The sequence below is a fragment of the Elgaria multicarinata genome, chromosome 5, assembly GCF_023053635.1.
Source record: "Elgaria multicarinata webbii isolate HBS135686 ecotype San Diego chromosome 5, rElgMul1.1.pri, whole genome shotgun sequence".
In the NCBI taxonomy this organism is placed as follows: domain Eukaryota; kingdom Metazoa; phylum Chordata; class Lepidosauria; order Squamata; family Anguidae; genus Elgaria; species Elgaria multicarinata.
The window spans coordinates 138,402,211-138,420,757 of NC_086175.1; the positions used below are offsets into that span (position 1 = coordinate 138,402,211).

Here is an 18,547-nt window from a genome sequence, read left to right on the forward strand (position 1 = left end):
CTGCTCTAGGGTTTGCCACCTTGCAGCACTGCAGACTGCTCGTAATAAAACTTTTCCAAGATGAGAGAAATGGTGTCTTGAGAGTCTTTGACCGCCACTCAGCGAACCAAGGGAACCTGCTCTTTCGGGTTTCTCCACACTGGACATCCAGTAGCAAGGATAACATTAAATGCCCAGAACTGTTCTGCATTTTGAACTGAGGAAATCTAATTACTGAGCTCCCAATAAATTATGCAAATAGGCACATTTGCACATGGATGTTTATGCTGCAGAATATGATCTCCTCAATCTACATTTTGAAAACCACATGGAGTTATTGTGTTTGTTTGTTTCTGGAAAGTCTGGAGGAATGGAAGGGGGCGGCGTACGAATACTAGGGACAGGTGAGTTATAGGATCATAGAATAGTAGAGCAGGAAGGGGCTATAAGGCCATCGAGTGCATCCCCCCACAGCCCCAAAAGGTTGCCCCACCCTGGATGAGACACTTCTTGCTCTTCCTTTCTTTAAAAAGCCACATAGGCACCTACTTTCTGACAACAATGCTATTTTGGGCTGTATTAATAGAAGTATAGCTTCCAAATCACGTGAGATACTGGTTCTTTTCTATTTGGCCCTGGTTAGGCCTCATCTAGAGTATTGCATCCAGTTTGTTTGTTTGTTTGTTTGTTTGTTTATTTATTTATTAATTACACTTATACACTTATGTTATTTTTAACACTTAATTTTAACTCAAATTTAAATTATACTGTTTTAACTCTGTATTTTAACCTTATATCAATTGTGCTGCTGGTTTTATCCTGATTGTGCTTTTTATATTGTATTTTGTATTTGTATTTTTAACTTGTTGGTTGTTTTATGATGGTTTTAATTTTTGTGAACTGCCCAGAGAGCTTCGGCTATTGGGCGGTATAAAAATGTAATAAGTAATAAATAAATAAATAAATACCGCCCCCATAGCCAGTGCTCTCTGGGCGGTTTACAGAAATTCTAAAAAATTAAGATAAAAACGAGTATACAAAATTTAAAATCCAGTTCTGGGCTCCACAATTCAAGAAGGACGCAGACAAGCTGGAGCGTGTTCAGAGGAGGGCAACCAGGATGATCAGGGGTCTAGAAACAAAGCCCTATGAAGAGAGACTGAAAGAACTGGGCCTGTTTAGCCTGGGGAAGAGAAGATTGAGGGGAGACATGAGAACACTCTTCAAATACTTAAAAGGTCGTCACACAGAGGAGGGCCAGGATCTCTTCTCGATCCTTCCAGAGTGCAGGACACAGAATAACGGGCTCAAGTTACAGGAAGCTAGATTCCAGCTGGACATCAGGAAAAACTTCCTGACTGTTAGAGCAGTGCCACAATGGAATCAGTGACTAGGGAGGTTGTGGGCTCTCCCACACTAGAGGCCTTCAAGAGGCAGCTGGACCACCCTCTGTCAGGGATGCTTTAGGGTGGATCCCTGCATTGAGCAGGGGGTTGGACTGGACGGCCTTGTAGGCCCCTTCCAACTCTGCTATTCTATGATTCTATGATGGGGCAGAGGCACTGTTTCAGGCGGCATGTTGTACACATGTTCATTATTATTTTCACAGGTGAGGGAAGAGGAACACAGCCAAATAACTGGAGAGTGCCTGACAGCGAGGAGCCTGCCACAGCAAAGGGGAGACTGCCTGCCGACACAAGGGGCCGTTCTGCGATCTGCAGGTGGGGGAGGTGGTGGCAGCAGGGGGAGGGGGCGCTGGGTTGTAGAATGCACCTCTCTTACTAACCTCATGCCTTTCCTGAAACTCTGACATGTCCAGCCTGATGAAACCCTGTAGAAACCAAAGAAACCAAAAAGAATCATTTCATGGTTTTGGAAAAGTTCAGAACTGGCAGAGAAACAAGATCTTTGTGACAATGACTTCCTTAATCCGCTAATTGCTGCTACAGCTGCACCTCCCCCTGCCTCAGCACCACGGTCTTTTTTGCCAATAATTTTCTTCACATTCTTTGACAACGTCGGTGCATTAATTGATTAAATAACCACCAAACTGATTAGGCACTAATAAACCGCTTGTTTTGCGCAGGCCAATGAATTAGTGCAGCCTGTTTGTCCTTGGCGGTTGGGATCCTTGATGTGGAGCCCGTCACCACAGTGGGGAGGACAAAAGTAAAAAATTAAATGGGACCGGGGGTGGGGTGGGGGTTGCTTAAAGAAGAGTCTTGTAGGGCACCGAAACCTGCGACGTTTTAAAACCAGTTGATCCCAGAGAAGCCAACATTGGCAGGGCTTCTGGAATGACACAGGCACAGGAAGTGGCCACCACGGTGTGGATTTTGCAAGGCTGAATCCTCCAAGCAAGAGCCAGCAGGCACCTCCGTCCTGTTCACAGGCCTCTCCAGAAAAACCAACGTGCGTAATCAGTTTTAACCTCGGTTTTCAAGGTGCTGCTTCTCCATCAGAGACTTTGGACCTTGAAACCTGCACCACCACCACCCGCCCCATTTGCCACAACTGAGGTAGTTGCCCTAATACCGTCAGGAAAGCCACTTTCAAGGGGAACAGCAGCTTCAGGCCAGAAGAACATCAGAAGAGGATCAGACCCAGGGTCCATCAAGTCCAGCACTCTGTTCCCACAGCAGCCAACCAGCTGTCGATCAGGGACAACAAAGCAGGACACAGTGCAGCAGCACCCTCCCACCCATGTTCCCCAGCAACTAGTGCCTTGGATGCTGGAGGTTACACAGTGCAGCAGCACCCTCCCACCCATGTTCCCCAGCAACTAGTGCCTTGGATGCTGGAGGTTACACAGTGCAGCAGCACCCTCCCACCCATGTTCCCCAGCAACTAGTGCCTTGGATGCTGGAGGTTACACAGTGCAGCAGCACCCTCCCACCCATGTTCCCCAGCAACTAGTGCCTTGGATGCTGGAGGTTACACAGTGCAGCAGCACCCTCCCACCCATGTTCCCCAGCAACTAGTGCCTTGGATGCTGGAGGTTACACAGTGCAGCAGCACCCTCCCACCCATGTTCCCCAGCAACTAGTGCCTTGGATGCTGGAGGTTGCACTCAGCCATCAGGGCTAGTAGCCACGGATAGTCTTCTCCTCCAGGAATTTATCCAACCCCATTAAAGCCATCCGAATGGGTGGCCCCGAATTCATCTCACAGGGAACGCCGGGGCAGCAATAAAGGAGCACACAACCAGTTTCCCCAGACAGAACCAAGCTGGCATCACGAGAACCTCACTGGTCACAAATCAGCTTTGCTACCTGCCGCCCCCTGGGTTTCCCCAACCATGCTTGTCCCCATCCCCTGCCCCACCCAAGTTGCCCTGTGTGCTTGGCTCCTTCCAATTTCCCTCTGCTTCCCCCACCTCCCACCACCACCGCCCCAGCCAGCCTTGGCTTCTCCATCCATCAGTTTGGTCCCCAGCTTTCTAGGATTCACACACTGCCTGGGTGTCACACCACGAACCTATCAGCTCCTTCCAAAACATCCGAGTTTGCGGGAAAGGGAGATATTCCAAAAATTCCAAAAGCCAACAGCATCAAACACCCCAGCAGACTTCTTAAATATGGTGTCCTCCAGATACGTTGGGCTCTCAACAGCTCCAGTCATAATGGCCAATGGCCACAGATGACGGGAGTTGTAGCCCCAAACGTCTGGAGGGCAACCGGTTGGGACAGGCTGAATCTAGGGGAATTCCGGAGATCAATATTTTAAACGGGGACCAGCTCTCTGCCTCTTGGGAGCCTTGCTCTTCACATGTGGGAACCTGGGAAAACAAGAAAGCCCCAAAGGGAACAAAGGGAAGTGGACGTACCTTCTTGACATCTTTGTGCAGGTACTTGGCGGTCTGCTTGGCCAGCTCAGTTTTACCTGTTCAAATAGGAAGTAGAGAGCCAGGGAGGTGTGTCAGGGAGGAAGGACTTTGATAGAGCACAACTGCCTGAAGAGGTCACAGGCAGCGGCCATTGCAATGCTGTTGCTTCTCCTGCTGCCCACCAGGTAATGAGAGAAGAAGGCCTGGGCCATGTGGGAGGTGGACACACTGGGGCTTCCCTCCAACACCCGCATTAACCCAGTTTCTAGCAGCGTGGAGGATCTGAGAGCAATTGCTGCACAACTTCCTAACGTGTCTTTGATGGTTCAAATTTGAGCTCCAGAGATATTTCCCCACTAGAGGCAGCTGCCTTTTGTTTCGTTAGCAGAGCATCCGATCAGGTTGCTGTGAGGGAAGGAGGCAGTGTGTGTGAACGCGCGCGAGGGAGTGAGGCAGCGTCAGTCCACAAAACGTGTTTCTTTAAAAACAGCAACTGTAAAGGAAGGTGATTCCTGTCGCCCTCTCTCCAAAGGAAAGATTTATACAACTTTTGAAAGATTTACTCCGCGGAGGTGCTTTGCAGGATCAGACCAGTGGGAACTTGCTTCGGCCTTCAGTCAAGCCAGGTTTTCCCCCACAGTAATGTCCTTGACAAGGAGTAGATTTGCTGGGAAGCATGATAGTCTTTGTTTATTGTATTTATATATGCAACATCTATCATAAAAGTCTAGGCATGAAGGCAATCAATAATTCAAAACACATATTACGGAATAAATCTACATCAACATGATATCAACAAGCCAGGCAGCCACACAATAGCTGGAGAATTCCTGTCCAATAGCACCCTTCCTCAACCTGGTGCCCTCCTGATGCGCTGGATTACAACCCCTTTCATCCCCAGCGAACATGGCCAACAACCAGTTTGGGAAAGGCTATCCTAAAGGTGCCTTGAAGGTGAACAGGCACTCCAGTTCCTGCCAGGCCTGCAGGGGACATCAGAGGTACCCCTCCTCCCCGGTTCACCTGTTTCTTAAGTTGATAGAATCATAGAATAGCAGAGTTCGAAGGGGCCTATAAGGCCATCAAGTCCAACCCCATGCTCAATGCACGAATCCACCCTAAAGCATCCCTGACAGGTGGTTGTCCAGCTGCCTCTTGAAGGCCTCTAGGGTGGGAGAGCCCACAACCTCCCTAGGTAACTGATTCCATTGTCGTACTGCTCTAACAGTCAGGAAGTTTTTCCTGATGTCCACCTGGAATTGGGCTTCCTGTAACTTGAGCCCGTTATTCCGAGTCCAGCACTCTGGGAGGACCGAGAAGAGATCCTGGCCCTCTTCTGTGTGGCAACCTTTCAAGTCCTTGAAGAGGGCTATCATGTCTCCCCTCAATCTCTTCTCAAGATTAAACATGCCCAGTTCTTTCAGTCTCTCTTCAAAAGGCTTTGTTTCCAGACCCCTGATCATCTTGGTTGCCCTCCTCTGAACACGCTCCAGCTTGTCTGCGTCCTTCTTGAAGTGTGGTGCCCAGAACTGGATGCAATACTCTAGATGAGGCCTAACCTGGGCCGAGTAGAGAGGAACCAGTACCTCACATGATTTGGAAGCTATACTTCTATTAATGCAGCCCCAAATAGCATTGGCCTTTCTTGCAGCCCTATCGCACTGTTGGCTCATATTCAGCTTGTGATCTACAACAATTCCAAGATCCTTCTCGTTTGTAGTATTGCTGAGCCAAGTATCCCCCATCTTGTAAGTGTGCCTTTTGTTTCTTTCTCCTAGGTGTAGAACTTGGCATTTATCCCTATTAAGTTCCATTCTGTTGTTTTCAGCCCAGCGCTCCAGCCTATCAAGATCACTTTGAAGTTTGCTTCTGTCTTCCAGGGTATGAGCTATCCCACCCAATTCTGTGTTGTCTGCAAGTTCTCCTTCCAGGTTCCGACACCGTCGCTTCATCCTTTTCAGTCCCTCCACTTCCTTTCTGATGCCTAAAACACCTGTCCACACCAGTCATCTCTCACCTAAATTTCTGTGACTTCTCCTTGCGGTCCTCTGATGTAGCTCAATTCCCAATCTCAGGATGATGCAATTTGGACACCATATGTGCCAGTGCTAATCACAGCTTAGAACCTGAAGCACAGTTTGAGCTTCCAAATATACGGTAGGAGAACCCATATTTTCAAGCTCATTCTCTGCTTGTGTTTTCTCTTCTCTGAGCTGTGTAAGTCCACTCCTGACTTTGTGATGCAGCAGCCTCTGGTGGCAGAGAGATGGCTGGAACTACAGTTCATCCATTCAAACCATCGTTGGCAGAAGTCATGGTATGCAAACCCACTTCAAACCATGGTTTCTGATCCTCGTTTGCTGGCTGTTTGCAAACTATGGTTTATTAGGTCAGACATCCCATCAAGTCATAGTTAACCTTCCTTAACTATAGTTTGGTGCATTGTCTGAATTAAGCATTTAACGCTGAACTATAATTTAGTGCTACATGCACAAGCAGAAAGGAGCCCTTGTGAAGTAGCTACACACACTCCTCCCTTGCAACTGGAAACCAGAATTCGGTTTGGCTTTAGCAGACGCGTGGTTTTTTTGTTATGTGAAAACCAGGAATTGTGGTTTAAAATAAAATCTAGAAACAAGAAAGCAAAACAAATCACAGTTCGTTGTTGGCTTGCTTACCAACTGACCAGTGTCTCTTTTAATCCACAATTCCTGGTTTGCATGTAATGACAAGCCAGGGATCTGCTAAAGTGAAACTGAATTCTGGTGTATTCCTCCCCTGGGTCACATGGGAGAAAGAGGGGGTAGGGCCAAGCCTGGGGCTTTCTTCAGGCTCCTTTCCGCTCAGGCCTGTAGTGCTAAACCGTGGTTCAGCATTATGGGCACAGGCAACCATTCCCTTAAGTCTAAATCGGGCCTGACAGCTGGTGTTGTTGATGATGACGATTTGTTGCATTTGTATACTGCCCCATAGCCAAAGCTCTCTGGGCAGTTTACGTAAGTTTACAACTCTTAAAAACAATATACAAAAATTAGAAACCCTAAAAACACAGAATACACACGTACATTTAATAAGAATAAGAATGCTGCTGCATAAAACAAAATTCTCCTAGACATTTTGAAGTGTGTACCTAAATGTACAGTATAGTGACATTTTGGGTATGGAGGTCAGAGTACACAGCCTGTCACTCTTTCTTCTTGGACAAGGAAGAAAAGGGGGAGTAGAATAACAGAACAGCAGAGTTGGAAGGGGCCTACAAGGCCATGGAGTCCAACCCCCTGCTCAGTGCAGGAATCCACCCTAAAGCATCCCTGACAGGTGGTTGTCCAGCTGCCTCTTGAAGGCCTCTAGTGTGTGAGAGCCCACAACTTCTCTAGGTAACTGGCTCCATTGTCGTACTGCTCTAACAGTCAGGACGTTTTCCCTGATGTCCAGCTGGAGTATGATTCTAATAAAATAATAAATAAATAAATAAATAAATAAGAACATAAGAAGAGTCCTGATGCTGGATCAGACCAAGAGTCCATCTAGCCCAGCACTCTGTTCACACAGTGGCCAACCAGCGGTCAACCAGGAGCCCATAAAGCTGGACCTGGTGCAACAGCACCCTCCCGCCCATGTTCCCCAGCAACTGCTGTATTTAGGCTTACTGCCTCTGATACTAGAGATAGCACATAGCCATCAGGACTAGTGGCCACTGATAGCCTTCTCCTCCTGGAATTAATCCAACCCCCCTTTCAAAGCTATCCAAATTGGTGGCCAAAACTACATCTTGTGGTAGTGAATTCCATAGTTTAACTCTGCGCTGTGTGTAGAAGTGCTTCCTTTTATCTGTCCTGAATCTCCCAACAATCAGCTTCATGGGATGGCTCCGTTGGGTTCTAGTGTTATGGGGGAGGAAGAAAAATGTCTCCCTAGCCACAGTCTCCACACCAATGCATTGTTTCATACACCTCTATCATGTCTCCCCTTAGCCTCCTCAGCTTTCCTGATCTGACCCTTTGCTGCCTTTACATACGCCTGCCTTGCACATAAGTGCAAGTGGAAGAACATCTTGTAAAGGACAGAGATAATAAAGGAGCCTTGGAATGTGTGCTGTCTCTAGTACTCGTGGCAACAAGCCTGTGTGAACCAGTTGCTGGGGAACATGGGCGGGAGGGTGCTGTTGCACCATGTCCTGCTTAATAATAATAATAACAATAATAATAATTTATTTCTTACCCGCCTCTCTGATTGGATCGAGGCAGGGAAAAACAGCTTGTTCATCCCTGGCCAATGGCTGGTTGGCCACTGGGTGAACAGAGTGCTGGACTAGATGGGCCCTTGGTCTGATCCAGCATCAGGGCTCTTCTGATGTTCTTAATACGATGGGGCCTAGGCTTTCCATGTTCTTGCTATCCAATTTTCCCTTGACCAAAAAAGCTCTTCCTGAACTCATGCAAGTTTTTCAACTGCTCGTCCCTTTTCCAGCTTTCCTCCTCAACAAGGTCTACAAACTTGCTTCTGTTTTTGTAAAGAAATGCAAACAGGTTTCAGGATGTGAATTTGGCAGCTGGTGCTAGATCCTGCACTTGCACAGTGTATTCAGGGATACCGTGACAACACGCAGGCCTCACTGCAGCATCCTCTGCTGGACCTGCCAGCGAAAGAGAACAGCAGGCAAAAGACAACACGATCCCTACTGCAATTCTGAAAACTTCAGAGATGATTTGACAAACGCTTTTAAGAGCTTTTCTAAAAAAATATATTTGGTGGGTAGGAATGACAATTTGTATGTTTTATGCATATTCTGTAGCTGTGACGATGTTCTAACTTTGTATTCTTCCGGAATAGTGAACTTGGAATGGTCCGGGTCTACAGCAACTATTAAGGAACTGCATCTTATTCACTAATGAAACTAGCAGATCATGACCAAAACTGGGGACCGTTAGTGCCTGGGTAACAGCAGTTAGGGGACTGAAAAACATCTCTCTGACTTGGGATACGGAGCTCCTGAAGTCCAGCCTTGAGGTCTCCGGCCCATAAGTAGTGCAATGTTATTCTCTTCCGACCACAAGAGAATAACATATTCTACGAGAATATCGATATTCTACGATATTCTACGAGAATAACATATTCTACGAGAATATCGTAGGCAGGATCTCCACTATCCTCACTACAAAGAAAGACGCCAACTTTACCTATCCCTGATGATCCCAAGAAGAGGAAAACCAGAGGATGCTCTTCGTCATACCAGCCATTTTCCTTTCTCCGGATGGCTGCAATCGAAACGCAACAAAAACAAAGGAAGGGGTTATATATCTGGGCACATAAAAAAGGGAAAGGCATATAAATCAATGACACAACAGCAAGTATAATTATCACTAAGTATACACTATGTTTTACTGCTCTCTGCCCACTCAAAGTCCTCGCTACCATTAGAGCTACCTAATTTGATTAGCCAGCAAGGCCCCCAGAGATATCTAATCAGGTTAGCATGGATTTGGAAAGCTGCCCAGAGCAGATTTCGGATAAAGTTTTCCAGGATGTGCACTCAGGGTTGCCAGGGAAACCAAAGGGAGGATGGACACTGAATGAACCAGAAAGAGACCCGTTGGGTGGACTGCGAGGGGAGGTAAGGCAGCAGCAGCGGCGGTGGTGGTGGTGGTAGGGGGCAGGGGAGGGAGACTGAAGAGGCTGAGCAGCTCTTGAGCTTGTAAGCACCCACCTCTGTGTACAAAGAACGGGCAAGCGGAAGTTTGCTACCTCTTTTACGCTAACGGGAAGGAAGGTTTGAATTCAAGGTCACAGACACACGAGCCGTCAGAAATACTGGTGGTAGGATGAGGGAAGGAGGCAAAGGAGACGCTGGGGAAACTTGGGGTGGGTTTCAGAAGATCCAATATAAAAAAAACATCTACTCTATATAGTGGCAGCATGTAAACCCTGGGGCACTCTCATCTCCCACCTCCCCGACCAGCCAAACAAGGGCAATCCCTTTTCCTGGGGTTAGCTGGTATCCCAATCCTGGAAAGGCAGCCTAAATTTAATGCACATTCACCCTATCCTCCTCTTCCTCTGCCCCATCAAAGCTCTCTACTTCCCCGGAACTTGGAATTTCCAAGAGACCAACAAGCCCCCCAATCACCCTCCTTTCATGCTCTTTCATTCTCCTGGATCAAAAATGAATACTCTCAGCCAAATTCCATGTCTGCGCCATTTTGGGAATGCCTCGTGCAGCACCTCCACCCCACCCCCACACCCTTTTATGGGGTGTACTTACCACAAGGTGGCTTTTCCGGGCCATTCTGGCATGGTGGAGCAACCTCCTGAAGAGGCTGACCCACATCCTGACTTCCTCATATCCTGGAAAATGTTCAAGAAGCAGTTTTCAGTCAGGACCGGGGGGGGGGCGATCTGTCTCCTTGGTTTGTGTTGAAGCATTCAGGGGGCCTCTTCGACATGCCAAAATCACCCAGAAAAGTCAGCACACTGTATAAAAAATGGTGCCACCTTTGGGGAACTTCTGATATTTCCTCGCTTGGCACAGGGTATCGCTGTTGATCCGTTCGGACCACACTGAGTGGAGAAACCCCCCACGCAAACGTGGCGCTGAGTCGCCCCAAGCAATGCCAACTCTCCATGTGGCCATGCCGTGCTGCTCTCTACCCACTATTATTTCATAGATTTATATACCGCTTTCCAGCGGGCTATCAAAGCGTTTTACAGAAATGATAAACACATAAACTGTAACAATACAAGCACAGTAAAATAATCGCTCGTCAACTACATCCATATTGCTTGGGGACAAAAAGTGGCCTAGATGGAACAACTATTAGGTGGATTCACAGTTGGACACAGAATCGGACTCAAAGAGTACTTATCAATGGAACCTTCTCAAACTGGGGAGAGGCAATGAGTGGGTACCGCAGGGCTCAGTCCTGGGCCCAGTGCTCTTCAACATTTTTATGAATGATTTGGACGAGGAGGTGCAGGGAACGCTGATCAAATTTGCAGATGACACCAAATTGGGTGGGATAGCTAATACCCTGGAAGACAGAAACAAACTTCAAAGTGATCTTGATAGGCTGGAGTGCTGGGCTGAAAACAACAGGATGAAATTTAATAGGGATAAATGCCAAGTTCTACATTTAGGAAATAGAAACCAAATGCACAGTTACAAGATGGGGGACACTTGGCTCAGCAATACTACAAGCAAGAAGGATCTTGGAATTGTTGTAGATCACATGCTGAATAGGAGCCAACAGTGCGATATGGCTGCAAGAAAGGAAAATGCTATTTTGGGCTGCATTAATAGAAGTATAGCTTCCAAATCACGTGAGGTCCTGGTTCCTCTCTATTCAGCCCTGGTTAGGCCTCATCTAGAGTATTGCATTCAGTTCTGAGCTCCACAATTCAAGAAGGACGCAGACAAGCTGGAGCGTGTTCAGAGGAGGGCAACCAGGATGATCAGGGATCTGGAAACAAAGCCCTACGAAGAGAGCCTCCCCAACAGATACTCTCAAAATCTCAACGCCAATTCCATCTCACACCCGGAATTAAAGATGCAGCTGGACAGCTACCTATCAGGGATGCTTTAGGGTGGATTCCTGCATTGAGCTGGGGGTTGGACTCGATGGCCTTAGAGGCCCCTTCCAGCTCAACAATTCCATGATTCTATTAATTATTACAATGTTTGCTACCCGACCATTGATCGCTCTGGGAGACTTTGGAGGTCCATCGTACATTTTGCCAAAAGTTAGCATGTTATTAGAGTAACTTGTTTTACATGATCATGGCTGGGAGGGTAAAATTCCTATAACTACCTCTTTGCTGAGAAAGTGGCATCCTTCTATGAGATTCTGGGATAGGATTAAACCACAAGAAAGACAAGAAATTCTGTTAATGGTATGAAATGTTTTAGGGAGGAAAAATGGGTATAATTTCCCCTTTACACTGAAATGAGAAGCACTGCAATATATTTAAGCAGACATTTTGGGAGATATAGTATGAGCACAATGACATATTCCTGTTGTTGATTATTTGTATATTTATGGCAAATCCTTCATTATGCTTATTTCATTGGAAAATTATAATTATTAATGGGGGGGAAGTTAACATGTTATTAAACACAACTCCTCAACTACAGTCAAATCGAGTTTTAAGGGTGCTTAATTTGAGGCAGGGCTCAGCACCAGAAGATCCAGAATCCAGGACAATATGTCTAAGTACACTAGTTGCTGGGGAACATGGGTGGGAGGGTGCTGTTGGACTGTGTCCTGCTTGTTGACAGTTGGCTGGCCACTGTGTGAACAGACTGCTGGATTAGATGGACCCTTGGTCTGATCCAGCATCAGGGGTCTTCTGATGTTCTTACATTCTTATATGCAGAACTCAGGACAGAAATAGAAGACTGTAGCTCTGAGTATACGCACGGTGCTATTCCTTCACCATAGAATCATAGAATAGTAGAGTTGGAAGGAGCCTACAAGAGAAGAGGATTGAGAAGAGATCCTGGCCCTCCTCTGTGTGACAACCTTTCAAGTATTTGAAGAGTGCTATCACATCTCCCCTCAATCTTCTCTTCTCCAGGCTAAACATAGAATCATAGAATCATAGAATAGCAGCGTTGGAAGGGGCCTACAAGGCCATCGAGTCCAACCCCCTGCTCAATGCAGGAATCTACCCTAAAGCATCCCTGACAGATGGTTGTCCAGCTGCCTCTTGAAGGCCTCTAGTGTGGGAGAGCCCACAACCTCACCAGGCAACTGATTCCATTGTTGTACTGCTCTAACAGTCAGGAAGTTTTTCCTGATGTCCAGCTGGAACATGGAGGAATGCAGGCCACTGATCACATCAGGAATGTAGGATGTGTACTGGAGAGATGTTCAATAAGGGGCAGGTATAGAAGCAGAGCTCCTGCTTTGCACACAGACGTTCCCATGTTCAATCCGCAGCATCTCTGGAGAATGGACAACAGGTATCCAGACTGGAGGGAAAACCAGGTCTCAGACTCTGAAGAACTGGCCAAGATGGGCCAATGGACCCTCTCTCAAAATACTAGAACCTAATGGGGTCATCCCATGAAGCTGATTGGTGGAAGATTCAGGACAAATAAAAGGAAGGACTTCTTCATTCTTCTTCTTCTTCTTATTATTATTATTTATTTATATAGCACCATCAATGCACATGGTGCTGTACAGAGTAAAACAGTAAATAGCAAGGCCCTGCCGCATAGGCTTACATTCTAATAAAATCATAGTAAAGCAATAAGGAGGGGAAGAGAATGGAAACAGGCACAGGGTAGGGTAAAACTAACAGTATAACAGTATAACTAACAGTCTAAAGTCTGAGCAACATCAAGTTTTAAAAGCTTTAGGAAAATGAAAAGTTTTTAGCTGAGCTTTAAAAGCTGTGATTGAAGTTGTAGATCTCAAATGTTCTGGGAGAGCATTCCAGGCGTAAGGGGCAGCAGAAGAAAATGGACGAAGCCGAGCAAGGGAAGTAGAGACCCTTGGGCAGGCGAGAAACATGGCATCAGAGGAGCGAAGAGCACGAGCGGGGCAATAGTGTGAGATTGCCCCGCTTCACACAGCGTGTAGTTAAATTATGGAACTCACTACCACAAGATGTGGTGAAGGCCACCAGTTTGGATGGCTTTAAAAGGGGGTTGGATCAATTCCTAGAGGAGGAGGCTATGAATGGCTACTAGCCCTGATGGTTGGGTGCTGTCTCTGTTATCTGAGGCAGTAAGCCTGGGTGCAGCAGTTGCTGGACTGGCCAATTAAAATATTAAAAGTGTTTTGAAATCAAGGATGGAGACAAACTTTAACTTTGCTGTTTTAAATCTGTATTTGAAATCTGTATAAATCTCTGCATTGCTGCTCAGTTTTACCCTGGTTATGCTTTTTATACTGTTGTTTGTTTTATACTTTGATTCGTATTTGATGGGTTTAACTTTTGTGAACCGCCTAGAGAGCTTCGGCCATGGGGCGGTAGAGAAATGCAATCAATCAATCAATCAATCAATCAATCAATGCCTCATGTAACAAAGGCCTTCCTGGTGGTCAAGGCCTCTTCCTTCCACTGCACTTCTCAAAGTGGCATCCTAGCGGTATTGATCGCAAGAGTGTTTTGTGATATTTTGTGCAAAAAGAGGGGGGGGGGGACGTCACAAAGAACCAAGAACAGCATTGTGTTGTAAATGACGGCCCCCCGCTACTTGCAGCTCACCTGTGCAGCCTGCTTTTTAAAATTCCACACAGACCCGTCTCGGCAGTTGCCAGAGGTCCACAAAACCGGGAACGCAACATATTATGTCTGACAGAAGCGCTGCTCAGAGTAGGCGAAATGCCAAGCTTTGAAGGAATGACGAACAAAGACATTTATTGTGATAGCAGAGAAGGGTAATGGATGTGGCGGCGAAGGCAGGCAGAACAGGAGACGGGGAACAAAAGAGAAGCGCCAGGCTCCTGAAATGGTGCCGCTGCAGCCCTGGCAGAGAAGGGCAAGGTGGGCAGAAGGTTCAGGAGCTCCGGAGAAGAGCCTGGGAGCTTTGCAGAGGGGGGTCTCCTCACCCTTCCGTCGACAGAAGGATGAACATCTCTAACCATTTTCTGGCTCTACATCCCATTCTTTGAACTAGTCCAACGCGTTTCGGCCTTGTACCATATATTTACGCCTTCTTCAGGGGTGAATATTTCGGGGGGTGGGGGTGGAAATGCCTGCAGAGATCTCTGGGAAGTTTGTTTCCAAGATGACTCCCATGACCAGCAGGCCAGTCCGGTGGTTCAGCTGAGAGGCCGGCCAGTATTGGCGCCCCTCTTTGAAGTGTTTCCGTTCCAGCTGGTTGTGTAACCAGAGGGCAGCGGCTGTATTGATCTGGGAAGAGTGGGGCTTAAACACTCAAAATAAATAAATAAATAAAAGCAGCGGCTTGATGTACGCCCCACAATAACACCACAAAATTGCAGTATTTGGAATATGAAGAACCTTCATTTTCATAATGGCATGCAAATATTTGCCTTTTACGGCTGTAAAGAGGTGAGTGAAAATGTCTGGGGAGCACGTGGCAAAATCTTAGCCCGTGGAGGTGGTTGCTGGGCAGGGCTTTCAGCAGGTGGGGGAAGGCTGGGAGCTCCATGCCACCATGTCTGCTTTTCTCTCTCAGCTTCCGTCGTGCCAATAAGCAGCCCGGGCACTTCCCTTTGCGTCTATAATTCGTTCAGGACACAAAATGTGGCAAAATCAGGTCCCCTTGACGTGGGTTTTGGGTCCCCCCCTCTTGGTACAGAGCACATACACTCTTGTTTTTCGCACAGCTGACCCAGCAGTTAATTTCTCCGACTGTCCTACTCAAAAGTCCCAGGGAGGTAAACATGCAAGAACCCGGGTCTCCCACAAGGCCTAAAAGGTCAACCACTGTGGGCAGCTTTACAAGAAGAAGAATGTCCCAAGCACTGGTGGGATTCGCATCTGTGTGGCTAAGATGAAGAGCGTAATCAACTCTCCCTTCGGGGCACATGCCGGCCACCTGCATACCAGGAGGAACACCTGTCTGCTCTGCTCTGGTCTCTCCTCTCGACTGGAGCAGGCCGTTCAAAGGGGCAAACCAACCACTGGGTTCCAAGGGGTTTTTGCTTTGGTTATTGCTGGTGGTAAGTGGGGCAGCTGCCCAGGTTACCACCTGGACTCCCTTTCCCCGTGTGCCGTTCTCCCTTGCTACGGAAAGCCACAGGGAAGTCCATATGGAGAAGCAACTTATCCTGGAGCTTCAGAGGATTTCATGGAATGACAAAGTTGGAAAGGGCTAAAAGGCCACTGAATCCAAGACCCCGCAGTGACTTTCTCCTGGGATGAAGAGTGATCCCGTAGAGGGAGGGAGAGACAGACAGACAGACCCACACAAACACACACAGAGGGATTCTGTCTTTGAGCAAAGGACACAAAGAGGCTCACAATTAGTCAAGTTTCGGCTGGAAAAGTGAGATCTGGGCCACCCTTTGTTACGGCGGTCTCAGCCTCAGTTCCCCGTCTGTAAAATTATCAAAATACCTTACAGGATTGCTGCAAGCCAACCTAGTAAAAACTGTTGAGATCCATTTTGCAAGTGAGAAGTGCTTGAAAGGTATGCTGTTTGGCTCCAACACCCGCAAAATGAGGAGCCGTGGGTTAAAGAATGCAGAGGAGGGCAGACAGGATGATCAGGGGTCTGGAAACAAAGCCCTGTGAAGGGAGACTGAAAGAACTGGGCATGTTTAGCCTGGAGAAGAGAAGATGGAGGGGAGACATGAGAGCACTTTTCAAATACTTAAAAGGTTGTCACACAGAGGAGGGCCAGGATCTCTTCTCAATCCTGTTGGTTGTTTTATTATGGTTTTAACTTTTGTGAACCGCCCAGAGAGCCTCGGCTATTGGGCGGTATAGAAATGTAATAAATAAATAAATAAATAAATAATAAATCCTCCCAGAGCGCAGGACACGGAATAACAGACTCAAGTTAAAGGAAGCCAGATTCCAGCTGGACATCAGGAAAAACTTCCGGACTGTTAGAGTAGTACGACAATGGAACCAGTTACCTTGGGAGGTGGTGGGCTCTCCCACACTAGAGGCCTTCAAGAGGCAGCTGGACAACCACCTGTCAGGGATGCTTTCGGGTGGATTCCTGTATTGAGCAGGGGGTTGGACTCCATGGCCTTGTAGGCCCCTTCCAACTCTGCTATTCTATGATTCTATGATTCTATGAAATGCCTTCTTTGACCAGATTTGGACGACACGCCGTGGCTCATGGTGGGTTATTTAACCCACCATGAGCTGCAGTGCCCATGGGCCCAACATTAAGTTTGTTTTTAATGGACCCCAGAATTGTTTTCTTAAATGGATACAGTTGTTTTTATACTGTTGTTTTTGTTTTTGATGGTTTTTAAATTTTGTATACTTTTTAATGTTTACCATTTTTAACTGTTGTAAACCGCCCAGAGAGCTTCGGCTGTGGGGCGGTATATAAATGTAATAAATAAATAAAATAAAATAAAACAAAATAAATAAATGGGCATGGATTACATAGCCACCCTCCACTCAGGAGTTGTTGTGTTGTGTGAACCCAGCAAGCATCGGTTATGCAAAGGTTGGATATGCAACCTGGCAGCTGCATACCCTGTGCACAGCCTCATCATGGTTTAAATAGCTCACGGTGGGCTGTTCACTGGTAGGTGAAACTGTTGGTTAGTGCCCCAGCAAACCCCAGCAGCCGTGGCAGTGAAGATCTCAGTGGTTTAACATCCATTTGTATTGCCAAATCATTGATTTTTCATCTCTGGTCATGGAAGGAATCCAATCCTCGTTTTAGATAGATTATATCCTTCTGCACGGCTGCTCTCTTCTCTGCTCTCTTCTCGCTCTAGCAGAAAGATTGTGGGGGATTCAGGCCCAGCAGCAATGGCTAAAATCCTGCGGAAACTCAAAACGGGTTTCTGGGACCAAGCCAGACAGACGCTGCCACGCTGGGCCTGTGCTTCAGAGCTGTTTCTAGCCTTGGCTTTATTTTGCTATCTGTAACAGCAGAGCCTCTGTGCTTGGGTCTCCAGGAGGCCTTTCAGCTTGCTATTGAACTGATAAATTCACTGTATTACTTTACACAAATCAATACCCCAGCAGTTATCAGGGGTTGACGTGACCAAAATTGGTTTCAGCCAATTTGTGAGTGTAATAAATGTCCATTTATCAAATCAATTCATTCCGTGGGGCTCCTTGGCCGGGCCGGGCTCATGATACCAAACGGGTGATGCCCTTCGGGCGTGAACCAAAGGCTGACTTTGTCCTTGTGAGCGAGCCATCGCACTGGCATCCCAGAGGCCTGCCGGGTTTCTCCCACTGCTGTGGTGGCCCAGGTCACCACAGGCAGGCATGGCGCAGACGCTTAATGGGTCAAGCCAGAGACCCGGTGAGCACTCTGCTGCCCAACCCCCACCTCCTACACCCCAGAAACCTGTGTTCCGAACATTAAACCAAGCGCCATTATGCACACTGTTTGTCACTAGCAAAACGCCCACCAAAGAATGGGAAAGCAGGAAGGCAGAGCTATGGCCAAGGTCTCTGTGCGTCCGTATCCAGTCCTGACACTGTGGTTGGAGGCTTGCTCAGCGTGCAAATAGGGGGATACTTGGCTCAGCAATACTACAAACGAGAAGGATCTTGGAACGGTTGTAGATCGCAAGCTGGATATGAGCCAACAGTGTGATATTGCTGCAAGAGAGGCAAATGCTATTTTGGGCTGCATTAATAGAAGTATAGCTTCCAAATCGCATGAGGTACTGGTTCCCCTCTATTCGGCCCTGGTTAGCCCTCTTCTAGAGCATTGCGTCCAGTTCTGGGCTCCACAATTCACGAAGGACGCAGACAAGCTGGAGCACGTTCAGAGGAGGGCAACCAGGATGATCATAGGGCTTTGTCTGGAAACAAAGCCCTATGAAGAGAGGCTGAAAGAACTGGGCATGTTTAGCCTGGAGAAGAGAAGATTGAGGGGAGACATGAGAGCACTCTTCAAATACTTAAAAGGTTGTCACACAGAGGAGGGCCAGGATCTCTTCTCGATCCTCCCAGAGTGCAGGACACAGAATAACGGGCTCAAGTAAAAGGAAGCCGGATTCCAGCTGGACATCAGGAAAAACTTCCTGACTGTTAGAGCAGTACGACAATGGAACCAGTGACCTAGGGAGGTGGTGGGCTCTCCCACACTAGAGGCCTTCAAGAGGCAGCTGGACA

At 47.3% G+C, this 18,547-nt stretch overlaps 1 protein-coding gene across 1 annotated transcript in view; it reads right to left on the reverse strand.

Annotated features, from left to right (window-relative positions):
• The window catches only part of CLPB (ClpB family mitochondrial disaggregase), a 115,078-nt gene that overhangs the window by 14,927 nt on the left and 81,604 nt on the right, over nucleotides 1–18,547 (reverse strand). The window contains exons 8-10 of the mRNA XM_063127364.1: nucleotides 8,986–9,063; nucleotides 3,806–3,861; nucleotides 1,766–1,810 (exon numbers count right to left, since the gene is read on the reverse strand). Of these exons, the coding sequence (XP_062983434.1) occupies nucleotides 1,766–1,810; nucleotides 3,806–3,861; nucleotides 8,986–9,063 (179 nt within the window). The remainder of the gene's footprint in view (nucleotides 1–1,765; nucleotides 1,811–3,805; nucleotides 3,862–8,985; nucleotides 9,064–18,547) is intronic.